The sequence below is a fragment of the Globicephala melas genome, chromosome 13 (assembly GCF_963455315.2).
Source record: "Globicephala melas chromosome 13, mGloMel1.2, whole genome shotgun sequence".
Taxonomy (NCBI): domain Eukaryota; kingdom Metazoa; phylum Chordata; class Mammalia; order Artiodactyla; family Delphinidae; genus Globicephala; species Globicephala melas.
In genome coordinates this window covers 19,878,653-19,900,606 of record NC_083326.1, presented here as the reverse complement: position 1 = coordinate 19,900,606, position 21,954 = coordinate 19,878,653, and the positions used below count along the sequence as shown (strand labels likewise).

The window sequence follows — 21,954 nt, the reverse complement described above, 5'->3', positions numbered from 1 at the left end:
AGGTATTCTATTACCAGAAGCAAAGTGTTCAGTATTGATGACAATGGTACAGTCTTCACAACTAACCCTCTTGATCGAGAGATTAGTGCTTGGTATAACCTAAGTGTTACAGCCACAGAAAAATGTAAGTACTCATTTGGGAACCATATATTGGTTCCCCATATTTTTTAAACCATTCAGTAATCTCTAAACATAGAGACAAAAGCTAAAGTGTTGCTGAAATTAGAATTAAATGGTATTTTATATGTCAATTCATACATGTGTATTTAATTTATTATTTTAAATTCAAAATGTCTGCACATTCTTACTACATCTTATTTATATACTTACCACTAAATATCTTCATTTTTATTATGGCAATAAATAATGTTTAATGCAAGAAATAAATCATGGAAAATTCAGAAAAACACAAGAAATAAACAAAAAATCCCTTGAAATTCTAAGAACTTTTAATTATATAATTATATGTTCTTACCATATTTTTCATGAATGCATTTTTAAATCAATTTTTAAAAATTGAATATAAATTTTGTAAGTTTTTTCAAACTGGATATATAAAATATTGCCCAGTAAAATGTGTTCAAATTAAACTCATTGTGTCAGCAGTGCTGATAGTCACATCTTTAATAATCAGTAGTGACCAGTTTTTTTCCACAGAGAAGCAGATGATTCCATTTTCAGGTTGCAAAACATAGATAAAATCATCCCAGTTTAACACTTAGATTGTGTCTTCAGAATTCTCAATCAGAATTAGATCAACCATATTCATTCAGGCTCAAAAGAATAGATAGAACACAATGGAAAGGATTATCAAAATCTTCCCTATTACTTAGTCAATGGTTTTAATATAGTACAGTAAAGGATTCAATTTGTGAGTTTTCAATATTTTAGATTGCATCCTTTCAAAACTGATTTTGCATAGAATTTTAGTAATCGTGTTTACTTTCTTGGCTTGTTCTTTGAAAGTCTTTGAACATATATCTTACTACTCACCTTATTGAGCAGTAGGCTGATGAGACGGTGGAGTACAAAGCATCTCTTGCATACTTTTTGTCATACATTGAATAGCTCTTTGGAAACTGCAGAAAGACTGGGTCTGGGTTTTGAATTTTCTGTTTAACTAAACGATAAATGATGGGGAGCAAATGTTGCAGGGGAGTAAATGCCTGCTGCACAGAGGAAACGCCAAGGCTTTTGGTGTCAGAAAACACAAAGATGTTTGTCTAAAAGCAAGAAACTTTTATTCATTGCATATTTCTGAGAACAAATTATTTATATCATTACTTACAAGACTGCTGAGAAAAGAATTCAAATCAGTTCAAAGGAGGACTGGACATCTTTGAAAAATGTGTTTCTATGTAAAGTAGCCTTCAACTATTGAAAGAGCATGTTTTAATGAATTTATGCAAATAATTAGCCACTGTAATCTTATTTTATATATAAGGGGAATTTTTTGTAAGACTATATCATTAACTTCTGTTAAATGAGAAGTACTACAATTTAAGTTATTAAAAAGCAGAGTCTTTAAAATGTGTTATTTGTATTGTTAGACATAAATATTATGTCCTCTTCTCTAAGAGGAAGGAAGGAAAGACTTTTCCCTAATTTTCAACAGGTAGAGTTAAGCCTCTTTTTTTTTTTAAGTTTGTATTTGCCCTTATGAATTACAATTGCAAATATAATGCTTTGTGATTTTAAAAGAAAGAGCATGTAAGATTATAAATAAAAACACTGAGACCAACAAAAGAAACTCCCTCTCCCCACTCTTCAATGTATGTACCTTCCCATGGCTTTTTAAAATAAAAAAGAAAGATTTAAAATAATGATATACAAATATACAATACCTTATGCTGCAAATTGTTTTTTAGCACTTCACAAAACATCATGTATATTACTTCTAGTTAGTAGATAAATAAAATAATAGTATTTAGTGTTTATTGCTTATTTATATAAGTGATCTTCTAAATGTTTCATATGTATTAATTCATTTAATCTTTATAACAGCTCTATAAGCTTGTTACTAGTATCATTTCCATTTTACAGAAAACCAACTGAGACAAACAGTGGTAAGCATTTTTCTCAAATTGAGAACCAAGATTAAAATACATTTTTAAAGTTCATGATATTACTACATGTGTTACATTGATGCATTCATTTTTAATAAGCATACACAATTTCATAGTTTGGTGGTAATTTACTTCCCCAATCCCTTTTGGGTTACTTCCAGTTGTTTGGTTGGGATGCAAACAATTCTGGAATAAATAAATTGAATTACAGACGCTTATATATTGGTGCCTTGGACTGTAGCATAGGTTTCCCAAACTAATGACTGGGTCAAAGATATGTGTAGTTTAACTTTTACTATCCATTGCCAGATTAGGTTCTAGAAAGGGCTAACATCCCACTATTTTTAATCCTTCCACCATCACTGGCTCTGTGTTTCATATTTAACACAAGGACTAAATTATCATTCTCCTCATTTCTGGTGAGCAAGCGCCTTTGTGAAAGTTATGATAGAGCAACACATCTCAACTGCAGGCACTTTTACCTCCTAGTACATTTGACCATGTCTGAAGACAATTTAGATCATCACAACTAGAGTGGACGGTGCTCATGTACCTGACTATCTCCTTTACTTTTACTACTTTTCCTCAACAGCTCCTACAGTCCATGGCAGATACAAGGCACTGGATTAACACTGGTTGAGCTGAATGTGTTGAGAACATTTTTTCTAGGCTGTATTGTTAATAAATAGATGAATTATATACCTATCCTGTCCTCAGCTTTTATTCAAGTAAAATAAAAATATACCACGTAGCCTCTAATGCAGTTTTCATGACCATTTTTCCCCTAAAGACAGCATTAGCATTCTTTATTTTCATTCCGTTTATTCAATTTGCAGACAGTATAGAACAGAGTTCTGCAGTCCCTGTGTATGTGCAAGTTCTCGATATCAATGATCATGCTCCTGAGTTCTCCGAATACTATGAGACTTACGTTTGTGAAAATGCAGTCTCTGGTCAGGTAAGAATCCATAATAAATTGCCGACGTCGAAACATTGCCTTGTATTATATAGAATAACTTTTGCTATGTAGTCCTCCCACTTTGAAATGATAAAAATAAGCGTTATTTAGCTATATTAATTTCATGCTTTAATGCTGTAAATTCTGTATAATTTAAATTTCTTTCTTTTAAAAAAATATATAAACTTCACATTTTCTACTTCCAAATTCCTCAAATGTTTGAAAAATCTGCTAACAGTCAGGATTCAAGAGTAAATCCTTTGTACTTTGTCAGTTCAATAAAGAAAAATTATTTTTTGTGATTCCATAGAATAAATAATTTTAATTAACTTTTATTTTTCCATTCGTCATGAAGATAAAGATAAAATGATATATAAAATATATCAGACATCAACACAAATGAAGCTCAATTTCAAATGAATTACTAAGTATGTAAAGACTTATGAAAGCATACTCATTTTGAAATAAATTATCATTACTTCACAATTTTTTTCACACATTTTCTCATGTGGAGCTTACCTTTTTTCATTTGTAAAATGTAGAGTTTAAATTAGATTCTTCTTTGAGTGTCTCAGTTCCAGTACACAATAACTTTACATTTTTTTAGGTATCCTATTAAATGTCATAAAACATTTTAAAAACTTATAAACTAGTTTTCAAAATACCGAATAAGTATATATACTATAAAATCAATTATTCTAAGTAGGCTTGAATTTATCAATAAAGCTAGCTGAAGACAATTTGGATTTTACATGGGTCTTAAAATGTCTTGTGAAATTTATTCAGCTAAGTTTATGCTAGAATACGTTTTATTCAAATTTTCAAATCTTGCCTATAAGTATTTCCTAAATATTTTTAAAAATAATAAAAAATGATTATAAATATACAAATGAATTTAAACTTAAAATATCTATTTTAAATGGATTTGTACCCAGAGTTTTTGATAAAGTTTTTGATAAAGTGAAAGGTTAACATAAAACTTTCAGAGACTCTCCACAATGCAGCACACTGTCCTCTAGATCCAAAAGCAAACTGATTTAGAAACCTGTGAACATACAACATAGGATAGAAAGATTCAAAAACAGAATGCAAGTGAACTGGGACCCATCGCTTCTATAGACACTGGGCTTAGGCATCTCTTTAAACTTGGTGTTACAAATAGATCTATGCTTAAAAATTTGATATATCTAAATTTCTCAAGCATTTCAAACATACCTGGTTACCTGGACACATCAACAAATAGGCAACTTTTTAAAAAATCACGTAAATAATTCATGTAAATCTAATAAATGATACTTTAAATGTAGTAACTCAGTTGCCTTAAAAGTCACATAATTTGGGGAATAATCAATTTATCTTACAATTTTCTAACCTATACATATTTACATATGTCAGGTAAATTATATTTTTACAATTATTATAAGTAGTAGTATATTTTATAGTTATATATGTCAAATTTAAAGTATAAAACTAGTGTGGTTTGTTGTTTTACATACTTTACGTAAATATGAATATATTCAGAGGACCCCATTGATGGGACAATGTAGACTCAAACTTAAAAAAAAATAGGCTTAATTTACTTCATACGCTATACATTTCTTTCTGTAAATGTCCTTGGTGGTAAGTCCACTTACCCAACAAAATTGCATGTTCAGCGGTCTTGACCAGGCTGAGTTGGGCAGAAGATTTGGGAATGCAACATGATTTACACAGTAAAAGACTTAGACCAGAGCTCTAGCTCATGGTGATAAATGCTTCTAGAATAATGCTACCTATGTCCAATGACTACACTGGAACTTTTATCCTAACTCCTCAATTGTCATTTATAATAACAATCATAATTTAAAATGTTTATAAAAACCTTTTGCAACTTTTTCATCATGTGGCAAGATGGAGATATACATTCCTAGTAGGAGCTAGCTCCCTTCACTAGTGCATTAGAATCCATTCATGTATTTACTGACTCAGTGGACCTTTCATTCTTTTCACAGACCCTGACTCTTAGGCAAGAACTCAGAAGTCAGTACATTTATAATATAGCAGAATAATCACCTTTTTTGAGAAATGAGTGTTTGTTTTTTCTACTCATTGCTCACTGACAGTGAAAGCATGATCATAAGAATCTTTGGACATTAGGTACAAAGGAAATAATAGCAGAAGGCAGAGCAGTTGAAATTTCCTACAGCACAGTTTTCTGACTTCAGTGTTAAAAAAAACTTCAGTGGCTTTTCCAAAACTAGCACATAAAAGTGCAAAACTCCCTGGCCTCATATTTATCACTGTCTTTGATTTGGTCACAATTTGATCTACCTTGATTTAAAAAAAAAATCTTGTTCATACTCTGAACTGCTTGTTTTTTAAAGCATAGATAACACTTTCTAATTTGTAGTTTTGTTCATATCAACTCTCCTTTCTGAAATGTCTTTATCTAATTCTGTTTAAATTTTAACTATATTGCAAACTGAACTCAAATTTACCATAAGTAATCTAACCAATTTTAAACAAATAAATAATGTTGACAATGTCCCACACATGATTCTAGCAAACACTATAGCATTAACCCATTTAATTCTCAAGAAATATATGAGGAAAATATATTACATGCCTCATTTTCCAGGTGAAGAAACTGAGGCCCAGAGAAGTTACTTCCTAAGAAAAAACAGATATTTTATAACAAGTGCTGGCATCAGAATCCACGCATTTCACCACCATGTTTTTGCTCCCTATCTATACCTAGTTTGAATAGATCTTACACATTTGTCAAACAAGTTGTCTCTAGTTTTGCATGTTTTCTAGATTATAAGATATTTGTGATAAATGAGCAAGTTTATTTTGATATTCTTGGTAATAATAATTAGCTGAATATATGAACAGAGCATGAAGACTATGTTTCTTGAAACAATGATACGGTATTTTTCTCTACAATTCTCTGTAGATATACATTTGAATTTATTAGCCTATATGTGATATTTAAAACTTTTAGTGTGTTAAGATCCCTTAAGGAGAGAGGGTAGACAGAGAAAAGACTAAGTCTAAAGGCTGAGACCCAGATAGTCCGTAGTAAGTACTGGGAGTTGTAAGGAGCAAACCAGGAGAGTATGGGAGCCTAGAAACCAAATAAAGAAAGTGTTCCAAGGGGGAGGGAGTTATTACCTTTTTTATTTACTGCTTACAGTCAGGTAAAAGCAGAAAAGAAAAGGTCCATTCGAATTCAACAATTTGGGACTTACTAGAATATTTGTAGGTAAGAAAGTATATGATGTCACCCAGGAAGAAAATATAAAGTGAGAATATGAAAGAACATAGGGCAGAGCCTTTGGGAACAGCAATATTTAAGGATTTGCTAAAGGAAGAGAAGCCTGCAAAAGATACTAAGTAGGTGTGACCAGTGAGGTAAAAAGGAAACAAAAAGATTTTTGATGTGGACGTGCATAGAGGTGATAGTTTTTGAAGGAAGAAGTATCAATAGCCTCCATTCCCACTATTTCAGGGGAAAAAACAGCTCTCACAGTTCACCATTTGGTCATTTACTTAAAAAAATGTATTTTATAAACAATTCACAGCTATATAAAGAGACAGTGCCAAACAACTTTATTAAAATGTGGCAAACCAAAATTGCACTGGACGCTTGTTAAGGATGCCAAGGAAGATGTTATTCAAGATTATTACAAAAGGTTGAGACTATTGCAGTAGGGGAGAGAGAACTTAAATCTATTGAAACCAAAAGCAGGAGAGTTTTTAAACACTGGTGTGAGCTAGTGAAAACGTCCTGGAGGGCATGTCAGCAGAGAGGTTGGTCAATGTGATTAGACCATCTACGTTTGCTGATTGACTCTTGCAGAAGTTAGGCTCCCGATCTCCCATAGAGACCGGGAGATAGGGGCCCTGTCTTTCTTGATGATTACATTTCAGAGGAATGGTTTCCAGGTCCTTGAGAAAGACCATCTGGCATTATAAAGTGAGAAAAGGCTGGGAGAAGATTTATCTCTATTCCAAAGGGACAGAGAAAGATTTTGTGATTAGAAGTTTTCTAGTGTAATTGTTCTAAGAAAATGTACATCAGGAGTCTCTAGTCAGGAAGAAATTTGTCTGAAACTGAGTCAAGCTGAGGGGAATGTTATGACCCTCCTGATCAAATGTTAATAAAATGCAAACATGGCAAATACATATTTGTCAATATATAATACTTTGAGAAGTTTTAAAAAATCTTTTACAGCTCATATTTTTGCTGGAGAATGGCTATCTTCTTTGTTCCATGATTGCAGAGCATTTAATCTTTAGATTTATAAAAAGCAAATAGCATAATCAATCTACTTAAAAAGAAATATTCTATTGCATCCTTTTCCTTCCAGGTGCATTTGGATACATTCTGTCTTTACCAATTTTCAGGATAAATCAAATAGATTTTGCTGCAAAATTTTTATATAGATGAAAAAACACTGTCACATTTAATTTTAGCAAAACAGAACAGCCCAGATTCTCATTAAAAAATATTCTGTAAGGAAGTCCTTCCTATTGAATGACTAAAAGGATGATTACTTTATCCTTAGAATCATATTGTTCACTCATTGATTCTTGATTTTGAAAATATTCATGTGTTCTGTCTTCATCTGAGGACTCACAGTCTAAAGCTTTGTTTACATGATCAGTTTCACCATCTTCTTGAGTCTATAGTGCTGGCTTCTGCTTTTGGTATTCATCTTCTAATTCACCTAAGAACTGTGAAATATCTTCCTCTGGCAATTTTATTTTCTTTGTCATTATGGATGTAAAATTTTAAATTTGAATTTTCTACTGTTTTTAATGAAGAACAATATCAGACTAAAAAGTTAGTGTATCATTGCTTTTATATCTTTTTTGAAAGATGATGCAATACTTTGAGCAATACATTTACAAAGAAGAGAAGGGTGCAATGGGAAAATTTATTTTATTGTTGCATCAACCTTCTAGACCATTCATCATACAAGTTTTATATAAGTTTTGAAAAGCACATTGGGAAAACTTTATGAGTAATGGTGAAATTTGTAGGATGATGAAATAGGCATAAAAAGAATCATATCACTAAGTTCTTATAATGTATCCTAGATCTATAAAAGTATCCAGTGTGACCATTCAGTAATTGAAGATAGGGTTAATTTATTTATTTAAAGATAAATTGATATTTCTTTATTATTTGGACACTTCTAAGAATTAAAAAAATGAAATACCAATGTTTAGAAATAAGTAAAACTGCTCAAAAAGTAACACAAATACTAATTTTTGGTTCCATGAACTCTAAAACTATACTGAGAGTTAAACTCTGCTGTGGAAGAAAAATGTCCATTGGATGCAGTGGCATAGAGTTCTCTTGTGACTTGCTAAGAGTTTACATGTAAACCAACATTGAAGATCTATGAAATTCTATATTTTTATAATTTTAGAGATGTGTATATTATGCTTCAAAAATTTAGGTAACTCTTTCAGCATCATATAGCTTATAAGTGGTTAAGCAGGAATTATTTGTGTCAATCTCCAAGAATGATGCTCATTTTAACTATGCCCTTCTAATCATAAAGACTAGCTATCCTTAGATTACTTGCTCAATCCAAAGAGAAATAGGAAAAACGTTTTTCTCTTTCTGTACTCATAAGTAATTACATTTACAAGTTTAAGGACAAAAATTAAAATAAGGTCAATACAGCTGATCCTCACCTCCTTCCCGGAATGTGTACTGCTCAAATTCAGAATAAGTCACATTGATCAGCCCTATATTACAATCAGTTTCCTTTAAGGAGGAAGGCCAGAAATCATCAAATAGTTCTTAGAGGGCTCATAGATGTCACTGTCAAACCTAGGAGTTTTTCCCAGGTCTATATGTACCTGAAAGAATGGTACATAGCATGGGTACCTATAATGTTCTTCCACTCAAATTCAAATGGACTCCAAAAATTCCCACTGGCACTGCTACATACACTATGATTTATGAATTGAAATCAGTTCAATGGACGGACAATTTGAGTTCTGCCAATATGTGCAACATTACCATGCGTACTTTCTTCCTAGCACATGGCAATGACCTTATTTTAATAACATGGAAAAAGAAAAAATAATATGGGCATTAGGGCTATCATGGCTCCTGGATTGTCATGGTTTCCCCCATGTTTTCTTAGATGTTACATGTGGAATCAGACTAACTTACACTCATATTTCTGGTCTGAAATTTACTGGGTAGGCTTCCTTCAAGTACAACTAAAACAAAGCACCAAATATTAATACATACCTCCCAGTGTACCAATACAAACTTTCAAAAGTGCTGTTAATTTCTTACTCATTCCTAAAAGTTTGATAGTAATGTGTGAACGTTAAAACTTAATGGATTAAGCTCTCAGAAAATATTTGCTTTAAAAGATAGTAAAGCATATCTTGTGTAACTGAATGGTTTTTATGTAGAAACCATAATTAGTTTAAGTTTTATATCTATATAAATAAGTTTCATAAAAACATTACAAAGGGTAGTAAAAGTTACTTGTTTATCATAATCTTGACAACAAAACCAAATGGTGCTGATAAGTGAAATATTGTTAAGAGCATTCTGTTTAAAATTTTTCAGAGGGAATTTTTTTATTAAAAATAAAGAATAAATAATCAATAAAATAAGGAAGTGGCTGCACCATCAAAACATAAAATGAGAACTATACATGTCACATAGTGTAAATTCTGGCTTAAGCCGAGAGAAGATGAAGAAACAGCATATACTTCCCCAGATGGCAAACAGGAAATTTGGGTGGTGAAAGCAGAGAGGAAAGAATCTCACCTTTTGATTGCAGTTGAGAAAGGGAATGTAATGAGAAAGAGGAACCTTTTGCAATACACCTCTCAGCCTGAGGTTCCCCAAAGTTAATTTCTAAGAATAAAATATAGAGAATATGTAATTTAGAAAATATTGGAGTAAGAAACATAAAACTTCTTAATAGTAAAATCTGAGGGGAGACTTTGTGCCAAGGACAATAGACTTGGTGTGAATTTGTTTATACTAAGAATCCCAAAGTGAAGTTCACTCTTTTTTCTCCCACACACTCTCCTTCCCCACACCACACACACAAAGAAAAGTCCTCTTTGATGTTCAAAAAACCCAGAGCCATGCTAGTTTAAAAAATAAATACATGTGCGTTTGCATGGGTACACATACATACACTCAAGTAAAAACAAAAGAAAAGAATGTAAGCAATCTATATCACAGATTTATAAATGGGCAATGTTAAGAAAAATTTATCTTGAGAATTTGTATCCGTTTCTGTGTACTTTAGACACGACCTATTAGTCTTTGATTGCTTTCATCGTTTTTGGTACAGCAATATGTTCTAGGCTCTGCCACTTACCAATTTATTGCTTCCTAGCTGCACATTCATCCTTCACTACCTGCTTAAAAAGAACTGGCACTGTGAAACTATGGTAATGGATTGGCCCATTAGAGCATCTTTTATTGTGAGTGCAAGGTTGAGTCTTGTCAATAAAGGGCACGGAATGCACATTGCAGGAGGAAAAGGGCTCCTCTTCCTGCTTCTATGTGTGTAGCATTTTTGCTTTTCCCTTTCTCATGCTGAACGGTTGACCAGCTAACTGGATGTGTGGAAATACATGTATTGCTTTGCCTAGCCACAAGTATGGTTCCCAAAGTCCCAAATGTACATTCCCTTGGCAACTGTAGGACTCCAGCCCAGGCCAGAGGAGGTCTTACAGCCCTGCCAGTGTCGTCACTGTGTGCTCCAGGCCTTGCACCTGCAGTGGTCTCCCAATTCCCTCTACATTTCCAACCACCAGCCCACTTGTACCCTGGAGGATTATCCATGTTTGCCTGGAGAATGTGGACTGGTTCTAGCCCAGTAAATTCCTTTGCCCTGCGTGCAAGATGCCGCAACCACACCTCCTCCAAGGACATCTGAAGCTTGTCTCCCTTCCACATTTTTCTGTCCTTAGGTGATCTCACTGAACCCCAGAGTACCCTTTGGAGTTCTCATTACATCTTTATAGTTACTCCCCTATTATAACTTAATAATTCTTTATAGTAAACTTCCTTCATTTAAATTACTGTCTCTCTCAATTGGAAATAGACTGATACATAGGATCATTTTATATTTCCTGTTCAAGATCTCAAATCAGTTATTTTTCCAAGATTCTGTGATATTTTTAGTGGAGAATTATAGAAAATGTAGATGCAATATCTAAATAAAATTGGGATATCTGTCCATGTAAACCAAGGAAAACCCTGCTCTCTCTTTCTCTTACCCTACTATCTTAGCTCTCTTCTTCTCTCTCTCTCATATTTTTAATAGTATTGAAGACCACTGTAAGGAAAACTCCATCTCATTTTGTTATTTCTTTGCAAGTGTCTTTATTTTCTTCAGTTATGTACAATTAATATATTTTAGAGAAAGATACGTATGATAATTTTCAGAGGTCCTCTTTAATTAGAACACTTATAAATATTTAGAGGTAAATAATTTTTTCTCAAATTGCAAAAGATAATCCCACTTATATTTCAGCACTAGTTAGGATAGTTCTGCCATAAATGTGTGTACAATATATATGTATACAGCTATGGCAAATAACGTGGGCTTTTTGACCAAAATACTTCATCTAAATGTCTAATAGAGACTTGAATCCTAGGACTAGTACAAGACTCTCAATTCGTAAATGTAATAGAATTAATATGAAAAATATTATAAGGTGATGATACCCAAAAGATAAAAAATCAATTTTACATAACACACACTCTCAGAAACTTAAAAGACAAAGGATGAAGAAGCAAATTCTATTTAAAAAATAAAATGATTGAAAACAGTGTCAAATTTAGTAAATGTTTTCCATTACAAGTAAATATATTCACAAATCCTATACATTTTTGGTATATCAATAAATTTTAATTAAAACTAAAGGCAAAAGATAGAGGGAAAATAATTATTTGCAAAAACTGAAAAAAAAAGTGCTTCTGTTATTAACATATAAGAGGGCATGCTGATTGATAAGAAATCTTCTTATTAAAAGCTGGTTCCTTGATACTGCTGTAGTAACTGTCTTTTGGAAATACTATGAATAAATTTGTCAATAAATAAATATCCAGGTACTTTGTATCCAAAACAGATGACATGTTAATGATTTGTCAATGTGAATGTTTTCTCTAGAATATAGTGGTCCTATTGAAGTTTATCCAAATCATTTTCTATAATATGTATTACTATAAATTAATCTATTTTTCATTTTTATCAAAACCACATTTTACTGTATAGTCTTTTATAATAGAATCTACTACTAATATTCATAGGAAGTGAACATTTTTAATAAATTGATTTATAGAAAACATATTTGTAAATTACTTATGACTATAGAAATACCAAGTGAGTATATAAAAATGAGTATAAAATATAATTTAAGCATATAGATAATTTTACTTAATTTAGGAAAAACAAACAAAATGAAAGATGTTTTGGAATACCAATTACCTAATAAATCACCTTAAAACCAATAAAAGAAAAGCATTCTTTCTAATTAGCTCTTAGATTATTAGAACAACCAGACTAATGAGTCTTGAAGTAGCACAATTTGAAACAATTAGATTCCAGAACAATCAGTGTCATCCTGTAAAAGCAACATTTTCCCTTATCTTTATTTTGACATCAAGATTATCAAATTTTTAAAACTTGGGTTCAAAAACAATTAGGGGAAAATGCTTTGAATTGTGAAACTTGTTTTTTAAAGCTTATAATGTGACTATGTGTATAAGAATTCATGAGATTTTCCATGAGCTTTGCTGGTTCGTTTTTTGTAGTGCAGATCTATGAATAGGTAGGAAGGGCAAAAGTATCGCATTTTAAAATTATTAAAAATTTTCCAAACAAATTTCAACCAATATATCTATTTCTTAAAACCATGTTCTATTATATATACAATATTTTCTTGATTATCTCAAATCGGGATTTGATTGTTTTACAAACATTGGTAATTTGTTAATGAATTTATTTTGACATACTGAAGATTGCTTAACTGTGCTAGAACGTCAGAAAATGAAACAACAAGCCATTTTCTTTCCAGCTAATTATCATTCTTGGCATCAAAGTGACCACAGAGTCAAAAAAAGAAGTATTTATTAACTCAGGCTTCTCTAGGTTTTTTTTCTCTTTTTTGAGTGGCATTGTCTACTACATTTTTTTGTTTTTTCGGTACACGGGCCTCCCACCGCTGCGGCCTCTCCTGTTGCGGAGCACAGGCTCCGGACACGCAGGCCCAGAGGCCATGGCCCACGGGCCCAGCCGCTCCGCGGCATGTGGGATCCTCCCGGACTGGGGCACGAACCCACGTTCCCCGCACCGGCCGGCGGACTCCCAACCACTGCACCACCAGGGAAGCCCTCTACTACACTTTTAATTTAGTCTTAAGCAATACATGTACACTGCTTTCCAATGATAACTGTGTGTATTTGTGTAAGTTTGATGGATTTGCTTCTCTTAGCATTTGAGAAAAAATGAAAAGGATAGCAAAATAATTTTTCTTCCCTTTATTCTCTACCTGTTGTCCTTTGTTTTTTATTTGTTGTGTCTTGTTTTGTTTCATGTTTTTGAGAGACAATGTGGTCCTTTAGAGAGGATTGCAATGAACGTTTGTTTTCTAGTGTTAATTTGGGGCATGGTATGGACTGATTGGTATTTTTTATTGTCTAAAAATCAGTTATGTAATTCAAATATGTTTCCCCTCCTGTGGGAATGAAACATCAATAACGACAGTTAAGCAGCAATAATAGAAAGATCGCCTGGCGTGATAGCAAGAGAACTTGACTAAACTCATCCACACTAACTGATTTCAGTGATAATCTAACCATGCTGAATACTGGTCTCCTCATATGAAAAAGAATGATACAACTTTTGCTCTACAAAAGGGTTAGTAAAGATAAAATACTTTAAAAATACTATTATATGAGAAAATTGGTAGAATTGAACTTTATTCAAAGTAATTTTGTAAATACTAACAGCAGCAAACATTTAAGAGTAGTGTCATACATTACAAGTTCTTAACATGTGGCCCATACCTTCTAAAGAGATTCTGATGAGCTATGAGTCGTCTGTGCACACTGGATAGTGCATAGAAACAACACTGTCACTGTGTATGCAGATGAGGGTGGAAGCAGGTCAATGTCTCTCATTCAATGCTTAAAGGAAACCATTACTTATAAAATAAAAATTGAAAGTTACAAAAACCAATATAAACATATTATTGATGTTGGTTTTTTTTTTTGGAGTTTTTTTGGTCAGATTCTTGATTTATTTTGATTGGTTTGAAACATTAAGCTTTTTTTAAATCTCTGGAGTAATAATTCAATAAATTGCATTTATCATTTTTCTTTCTTTAAGTTAATATTTGTTTACCAAATTATTTTATTTCAAAACTATTGTTTGAAAGACAATGAAATGATACCTTTGAGAATGCAAATCAAGAAAAAGAAAGAATAATTAGGTAAATAGGAGTAAAAATTAAATCCCTGTTTTATAATATGATATTTGTGTGTTCTAATAATTTGAAAATCTGGATGATATGAGCAGTATTGGGGAGAAGATACACAAATACATTTAAATTCTCAAGTCTTTTCAACAAATTTTACTGTTGCAAATGGGTATTCATAGGGAGGAAATGGAAAACTCTACCTTAACCTCACACCTTATACAAAGATTATTTCAAAATGTATCATATATTTAAATGTCAACCTAAAGCAACAAAACTTTTAGAAGCAGAGGAGAAGAAATTCTCTTCTATGGCTAGGCAAAGAGTTCTTAAATATGTCACCAAAAACCCAATCCATAAGAGAAAACATATTCAGTATTTTTAGGAGAATAACAAAACAATATTTTAAAACCTATTAATATTTTCCTTAGATATAGTGATATAGTTTACACGTAATGTAAAAATATGTGTAAACTTTTCATTTGATGCTAAGAAGTCCTTTGAGAAAAACTTAAATTTTGGATTACAAATAAAATGAGTCAAAATGCAGACATAATATAAATAGTAAGAATGAAATAGTGTACTCAAATCAATAGTCAAAATCTCACTTAATACTGAAACACACATGGTAGCATAATTTAAAACAGTAATGAGAAAGGAATTCCTGCTTTCCACACTATCAATGCATAGTGTTCTGAAGCTTAGGTCCACACAATAATATATAAAATACATACAAAACAGAGTTACTGGAAAGAAGAAAATTTATTTGAGAAGATAAGATTATCTAGTAAAATACTGACAAATAAACATGACAGAATTTTAAATTTTCTTAAAGGCACATTTAAAAATATTTTTAAAAGAGGAGAGGTTGCTATCCAACAGGCATAAGGTTTCCATTAAGCTGGGTGAATAAGCTCTAGAAATCTGCATGCGACATTGTCTCTGTAGTTAGCGATACTTAAAAATGTGTTAAGAGGGTCGATCTCATGTCAAGTGCTCTTATCACAATTAAAGTTTTTAGTATGTCAAAGAGAAACTGATGAAATTAATTTTAATGTTTATTTGACATAATATATACAGAATATTGTGATTTTCACATGTAATGAATTAAAAATCAAAAGGGATATATTTTATATGTTTTCTCATACTATGAAAATCACTCCCATCCCATTTCCCACGGGCTCAAACAGCTGGACAAGATGACAAGTTAAAAGGTCTCCTATATCTATCTGCTTTGGGTAGATAATAACATTCATTATAGAAAATCAAAATACCAGAATAGCTGCACTGTATTCTGGAGGAAATCAGACATTTCCTTAACGACCTATGTGGGTAAACAGAAGTTTTATTTCTCTTCTTAGTGTGTAAATGGCCAGAATGGGGAGGAGAGGAAGGAGAAAATTTTTCATTGGTTTGCAAAATGTGAATATAATAAATGATCTGACGTTAGGGCAATTTGTCTTTTCTGTTTAGTGTAAATAGTTATTTTTCAAATTAATGATTCCCGTTATCTTGACTTATACCAAATCTCTTTTCCAGAAGTAAAGTGTAATAGCAGTGATTTTTAGATTCTTTCATACCAATACACTGTCTAATGTAAAAACATTTACATTGTCTCCATGTAAAAGTATTCTTTTGACTAAATTTCTGTGATCCCACAGTGTGATCCCTGGTTTCTCTTCATCTTCCTTTCTCTCTTGTGTCCTATACTTTTCATTTTTTTCAGACTCACTCTTCCTGCTATCCTCCACAAATATGTCTTAAATACAGTTCATATTCAAGTGACTTCTAGATCTTTATGCCAGTTCTTTCTCTTGTATTTTAAGCTATAGGTCCAACTAATTAGATAAAATACTTACTCGGGTGTCCTATGGTCACACCAGATTTGTTCCCGCCTTTTTTTTACAGTGTCCCCAGCAAAATTACTACAGTTCACCAAGTCGTGCAAGAAAGACAAATGGATATTATCGTTAATTCTTTCTAGGCTTTTATTCTTTATATCCAATCAATCATTAAGTTCAGTTGATTCCATCTCCTAAATTTTTCTGTCATCTGTCATCGTACCCTATCCCCACTCTTACTAAGCTCACAAGGGCCAGCAACACTTGCGCAGTGATCCTTAGTTCTGCTGAGGGACGTTCCTGTAAAATCAAATGTTGAATTACCCGATCTCACAGCCGACATGCAGAGATATACTACGGTTGTTCATTAGTTATCGTTAGGTAAGCCTGTAGGCACGTAAACCGCTTCTATGACAGTCAGTTTTAAGTTTTGCGGCAATGGTCAGAAGAATATATTGTATGCCTTCTTAGAAATGATAAAAAGACCTTACTTTGGTGACATCGACCTACCCTTAGAGAAAATTGGGGACCTGGGAAACTGTATCTCCATCTGGAAGCATGTTGTACCATCTTCAGTTTATGCAAACACTTCAGTAATTTATATGTACTTTCTCATTTAAAATAACTTACATCCTATCACTGATTGTTGCTGTCTTTTTGTATAGCACATCCAGGAGTTTTGTTTACCAACCGGTTGCTCCCAAGCTTGCTAACTAGGTCTTCTATTTTCATACCCACACTAAGGATGTCCATAGAATGAGCCTTTTAAAATGCAAAACTTCCCCCAATAATTTGGGATTCTAAATAAAAATACTTTTGCCTTTCCCAGTTTAAAACTTGTGAGTGGCCATTGGTGTGAAGTCCAAACTCTGTAAAATGCCCTCCTTAAATAAATGTTTGTGTGGCCACCAATCAACTCTGAAGTAAAATCTAATTTCAGTTTAGATGCCAGGTCCTCTGACCCCAAAAGTTTAAGTATTATGTACTTTAGGTGTTTTATTATATGCTTTTATTCTGTACTTTAGGTATTAGGTCCTTACTCAACACTCTAAGTTTGCAGTCCTGCTTCTACCTCTATTCCACTAGAATGTAAACAGTGGTGAGAGAGACACTCTTGACCCCAGCCACCATGGGACACCCAGACCTGAGATGACATGGCATGTTCCAAGTGTCAATGAAATATTTGTTAAATGGATACATTTGGGATATTAATTAGATATTTTCATAATTTAATTTTAAATTTATATATGATGTTATGTGAACTTATAAAGAATGATTAAAATTTAATTTGTCAAAGGAAAATAAAAAATAAATATATTGAGATAAAAATCTAATAATGTATAATTTGTAACAGAATATGGGTAGATTTCTACAAGTTAATGGCAAAACATTGCAATATCTATGGCTTTTAAATACATCTAATAAAATTTTGTGAAAACTTATTTTTTTAAAACAGAGTAGCTCTGCCTCTGTCTAGGACCAAAATGTTAGAATATCATGAGCATCTCAACATTTTTCCCCTAAAAACATTCTAAACAAAGAAAGAAAACAGACTACAGACTCAGTTATCTTGTGGCTCTATTATTTTATTAATTAGCACTTTGACCTTTTGAACAGGTGTTCAACAACCTTTTTGAATTCCATAGATTTATTTTGTCAAACAGATCTGATTTGGAATCTGATTTGGAAGTACTATAAGAAGTGACGGTCTTAACTAGATAAGCAATTTTGATAAGATTTTTAAAAATCCTTCCACATATTCATTTACTGCAACTCCCACTTTTTGGTTAATTAATATAGCTTGCATTGAGAGAAATTATTTATTAAGCACATTTCAGGGAATTAATAATTTACATCAATTGATACTCAGTACCTGTGTATTGATTTATAGTTTATAATTCAATTTATAGTTCATAATAATTCAAAAATGTGTTCCTCAACTAACCTTGGAAGTAGATTTCACTGATATCTGCCATTAGAGGTAAGGAAACAGTCAATTGAGTTGTTTGCTCCAAATCACAGTATATAACACTTGCTTATTGACTAGCTTTCAAAAAATTGCATGTTTAACAAAGGCCATACCTATAGTTTGTGGAGAAATGAGTATTGGACTGATTTAAAATCAGGCTATTTAATCTGGGAATGACATTTTAGTAAGCTGGTCCATGGGTGCCTCTTTAAAAAAAAAAGCCGTAATGAAAGGTAATTAATAGAAGGAAAATAGTTATATGTCTTCCTTGATTATCTTTAAATATCTTACAATTTTATTTGTCAATTATATCTAAATAAAGTTGAAAAAAGGGCTCTGGGGGGCACATATACTACTCATATTTCACACCAGCTGTTGCATCAGCTTACATTCAAATTCTGACCCTGCAATTTTACCTACCTAAGATATATAACTGACTTGAAGCTTAATATAAGAAAATATAAAGTTGGGACAATGATAAGGTTTATTCCACAAGATTGTTGCAAAGATCAGCTATGGTAATATATAGAACAAACCCTGGCCAATAGGTAAGTTCTCAGTGAAAGGTGGTTATTGTTAGGTTCTGTATGCTTACAAAATATATTTCCATTGTAGACTTCAAAGTAGTATAGACAGGAAATCACATGTACTGTGTCAGAGGGAAATTGGACAAAATTCTGCCCAGAGAGCAAAGAGCAATGAAAAAGCTACAGTTTCAGAATTTGTCAAACAATTCTGTATGTTTGTATGAGCTTTACATTTTGATTTCTTTGCTTCTCTCATAAATGTATAAGGCCAGAGATAGGCTCCAGGTAAGTAGATATAAGTATATAGTTTAGAAATCTAACCAATGCAACAAATAGGGATTCTTCTTAGAATTTTATTTTAAAATTAAAATGAAAAACTTTCCATTGTTATATTAAAATAAAAAATCAATATCCTCACTCAAGGCTTGAAGGTAGGGCTTCCCTGATGGCGCAGTGGTTGAGAGTCCGCCTGCCGATGCAGGGGACACGGGTTCATGCCCTGGTCCGGGAAGATCCCACATGCCACGGAGTGGCTGGGCCCGTGAGCCATGGCTGCTAAGCCTGTGTGTCCGGAGCCTGTGCTCCACAACGGGAGAGGCCACAGCAGTGAGAGGCCCGTGTACCGCAAAAAAAAAAAAAAAAAAGACTTGAAGGTATATTAATGTTGACCCCTTTTTAGAGATTTGCGTTTTCAAGAAAAATATACGTGTTCGAGGTTGGTTCAATAGAATTAATGATACCCACTATGTGACTGATTCTATTATGTCAGTGGGCTCCTATTTTTGTAAAGTGGTGGAACCCAATAAAACATATGGAAACCCAGTTTACAAAGCAATTTATAAGTGGAGGTATGTTCATTGAAAAAGGCAGGAGAAACCTGTACATATTCCATTTACCTATACATATGTATAGGGTAGTTTGGTTTTTTTTTGACATCTTTATTGGAGTATAATTGCTTTACAATGGTGTGTTAGATTCTGCTTTATAAGAAAGTGAATCAGTTATACATATACATATGTTCGCATATCTCTTCCCTCTTGCGTCTCCCTCCCTCCCACCCTCCCTATCTTACCCCTCCAGGTGGTCACAAAGCACCGAGCTGATCTCCCTGTGCTATGCAGCTGCTTCCCACTAGCTATCTACCTTATGTTTGGTAGTGTATATATGTCCATGCCTCTCTCTCGCTTTGTCACAGCTCACCCTGGTAGTTTGGTTTTTAAAGTATTTTAAAATATATACAAAGTCAAAATCTCTCTAGTGTTCTTGAGCCTTCATACAGGAAAGAAAAACATTTCCAACATTTAGTCAGAGGCATGTGTCTAAAACAGGAAGTCAGGTAGTAAGATAAATTATTCCTTGTCTAAACATCAAGGCTGCATATGCCAACAAGATAAACGTGATTTTTTTACAATTTGCTATCCATCTTAACTGAGCAAATATATATATAACAAGATTACTCACAGTATTCAGGACACCATCCTATGCAAATCCCAACAAGACAATGTTTTCCCGAAGAAAACACGTAAAAATGAGTACTGCTTATATGACAAGCACTTTGGCAAGCTAAGACATTGAACCCTAAAAATGAATCCTAAAAGTTAAGTATTAGTATCTCCATTTAAAAAAAAATGTTATTGGAGCATAGTTGATTTACAATGTTGTGTTAGTTTCAGGTGTACAGCAAAGTGAATTGTCTGGCGGTCCAGTGGTTAAGAATTTGTGCTTCCAGTGGAGGGGGCACAGGTTCGATCCCTGGTTAGCGATCTAAGATCCCACATGCAAGCCGTGCAATGCGGACAAAAAAATTAAAAAGTTAAAAAAAAAAAGTATCTCCAGTTTTTAAGCTTAGAAAATTAAGTGGTAAAGGCAGAATTCAGAGTATCAGACTTCCAAGTCCTTGCCCTTCGCCCTGGCTATACAAAATCTTATAATAACCCAGAATAAAATAATTATCCTCATACGATGAACATTTATTATTGTAGGCATGAATTGAATAAAAATGTTTTCTTTTATTAGATTATTTAATTAACATTACATGATTATGATTTAATTAAGAACGTGTTATGAGGGAAAAGATAAATCAATGTAGAGAAATAATGTACAAATTGCATTAGTTTCACAAGGTTCTTTATGCATGTGGGGAGATACCCTTTGAAGTGTAACATTATAAATTATGGGTCTGTCATCTTGTAACTAAGGATATTTTTGTTTGACACATTGTTAAAAGCACTTTCATTCTAGAAAATTCAAAACAATAACTTCTATAGTCAATTTACTTTAATTTCCAGAATTAATCACAATCTCATTATTTGATCTTGACAGCACATCTCTTTTTTGACAATAATTAACTACTTGACTGACACTTTCATGTCTTGAAAGCAAAGAACTAATTGTCGTTTGTTCATAGTTGCATTATTTCACTTTTTTATGATCTGAGATAGAGAGAGGGATTTATTTGACGTGGAACACTTTTCCTATAATCTTTGTGGGTCAAGGAAATCATGTACATTGCCCCTAAGCTTTAAATGCGTTACTTCCTCAAATCAATTTAAAAGCTCATTACTTTAGCAAATACTCTAGTAAGACAATAAGCTTACCACAGCTATGCTGTCAATATAAGCAGGAAAAATATAACTTCAGCAAATCATAATGGTTGGTATTCAGATAAGAAAGGGAGAAGGAAAAAAGGAAGGAAGGGAGAAATCGAGGCAGGAAGGATGGGAGGATGTTTTCTAACGAACTTAGCTTATGGAAATCTTCTCCTCTGTTAACAAGAGTTCATTTATTATGTAATATTAAAATGTTCTTTTGAAAGGAGCAAGTAAACATATATATATATATATATTTTTTTTTTTTTTTTTTCTGTACGCGGGCCTCTCACTGCTGTGGCCTCTCACGTTGACGCGCAGGCTCAGCTGCCATGGCTCACGGGCCTAGCCGCTCCACGGCATGTGGGGTCTTCCCAGACCGGGGCACAAACCCATGTCCCCTGCATCGGCAGGCGGACTCTCAATCACTGCGCCACCATGGAAGACCCAAGTAAACATATTTTTAACCTGAAAAAATATTTTCATATTCTCCACCAGTTTGAGATATCCTCTGCAATATCCATAAAGATTTTGGT

General features: G+C 32.9%; 1 protein-coding gene across 3 annotated transcripts in view; it reads left to right on the top strand.

Moving 5' to 3' along the window:
* The window catches only part of CDH19 (cadherin 19), an 86,731-nt gene that overhangs the window by 51,676 nt on the left and 13,101 nt on the right, over positions 1-21,954 (top strand). For all 3 annotated transcript variants that reach the window (XM_060310687.1, XM_030868133.2, XM_060310688.1), the window contains exons 9-10: positions 3-124; positions 2,903-3,024. In XM_060310687.1, coding sequence (XP_060166670.1) covers positions 3-124; positions 2,903-3,024 — 244 coding nt within the window. The remainder of the gene's footprint in view (positions 1-2; positions 125-2,902; positions 3,025-21,954) is intronic.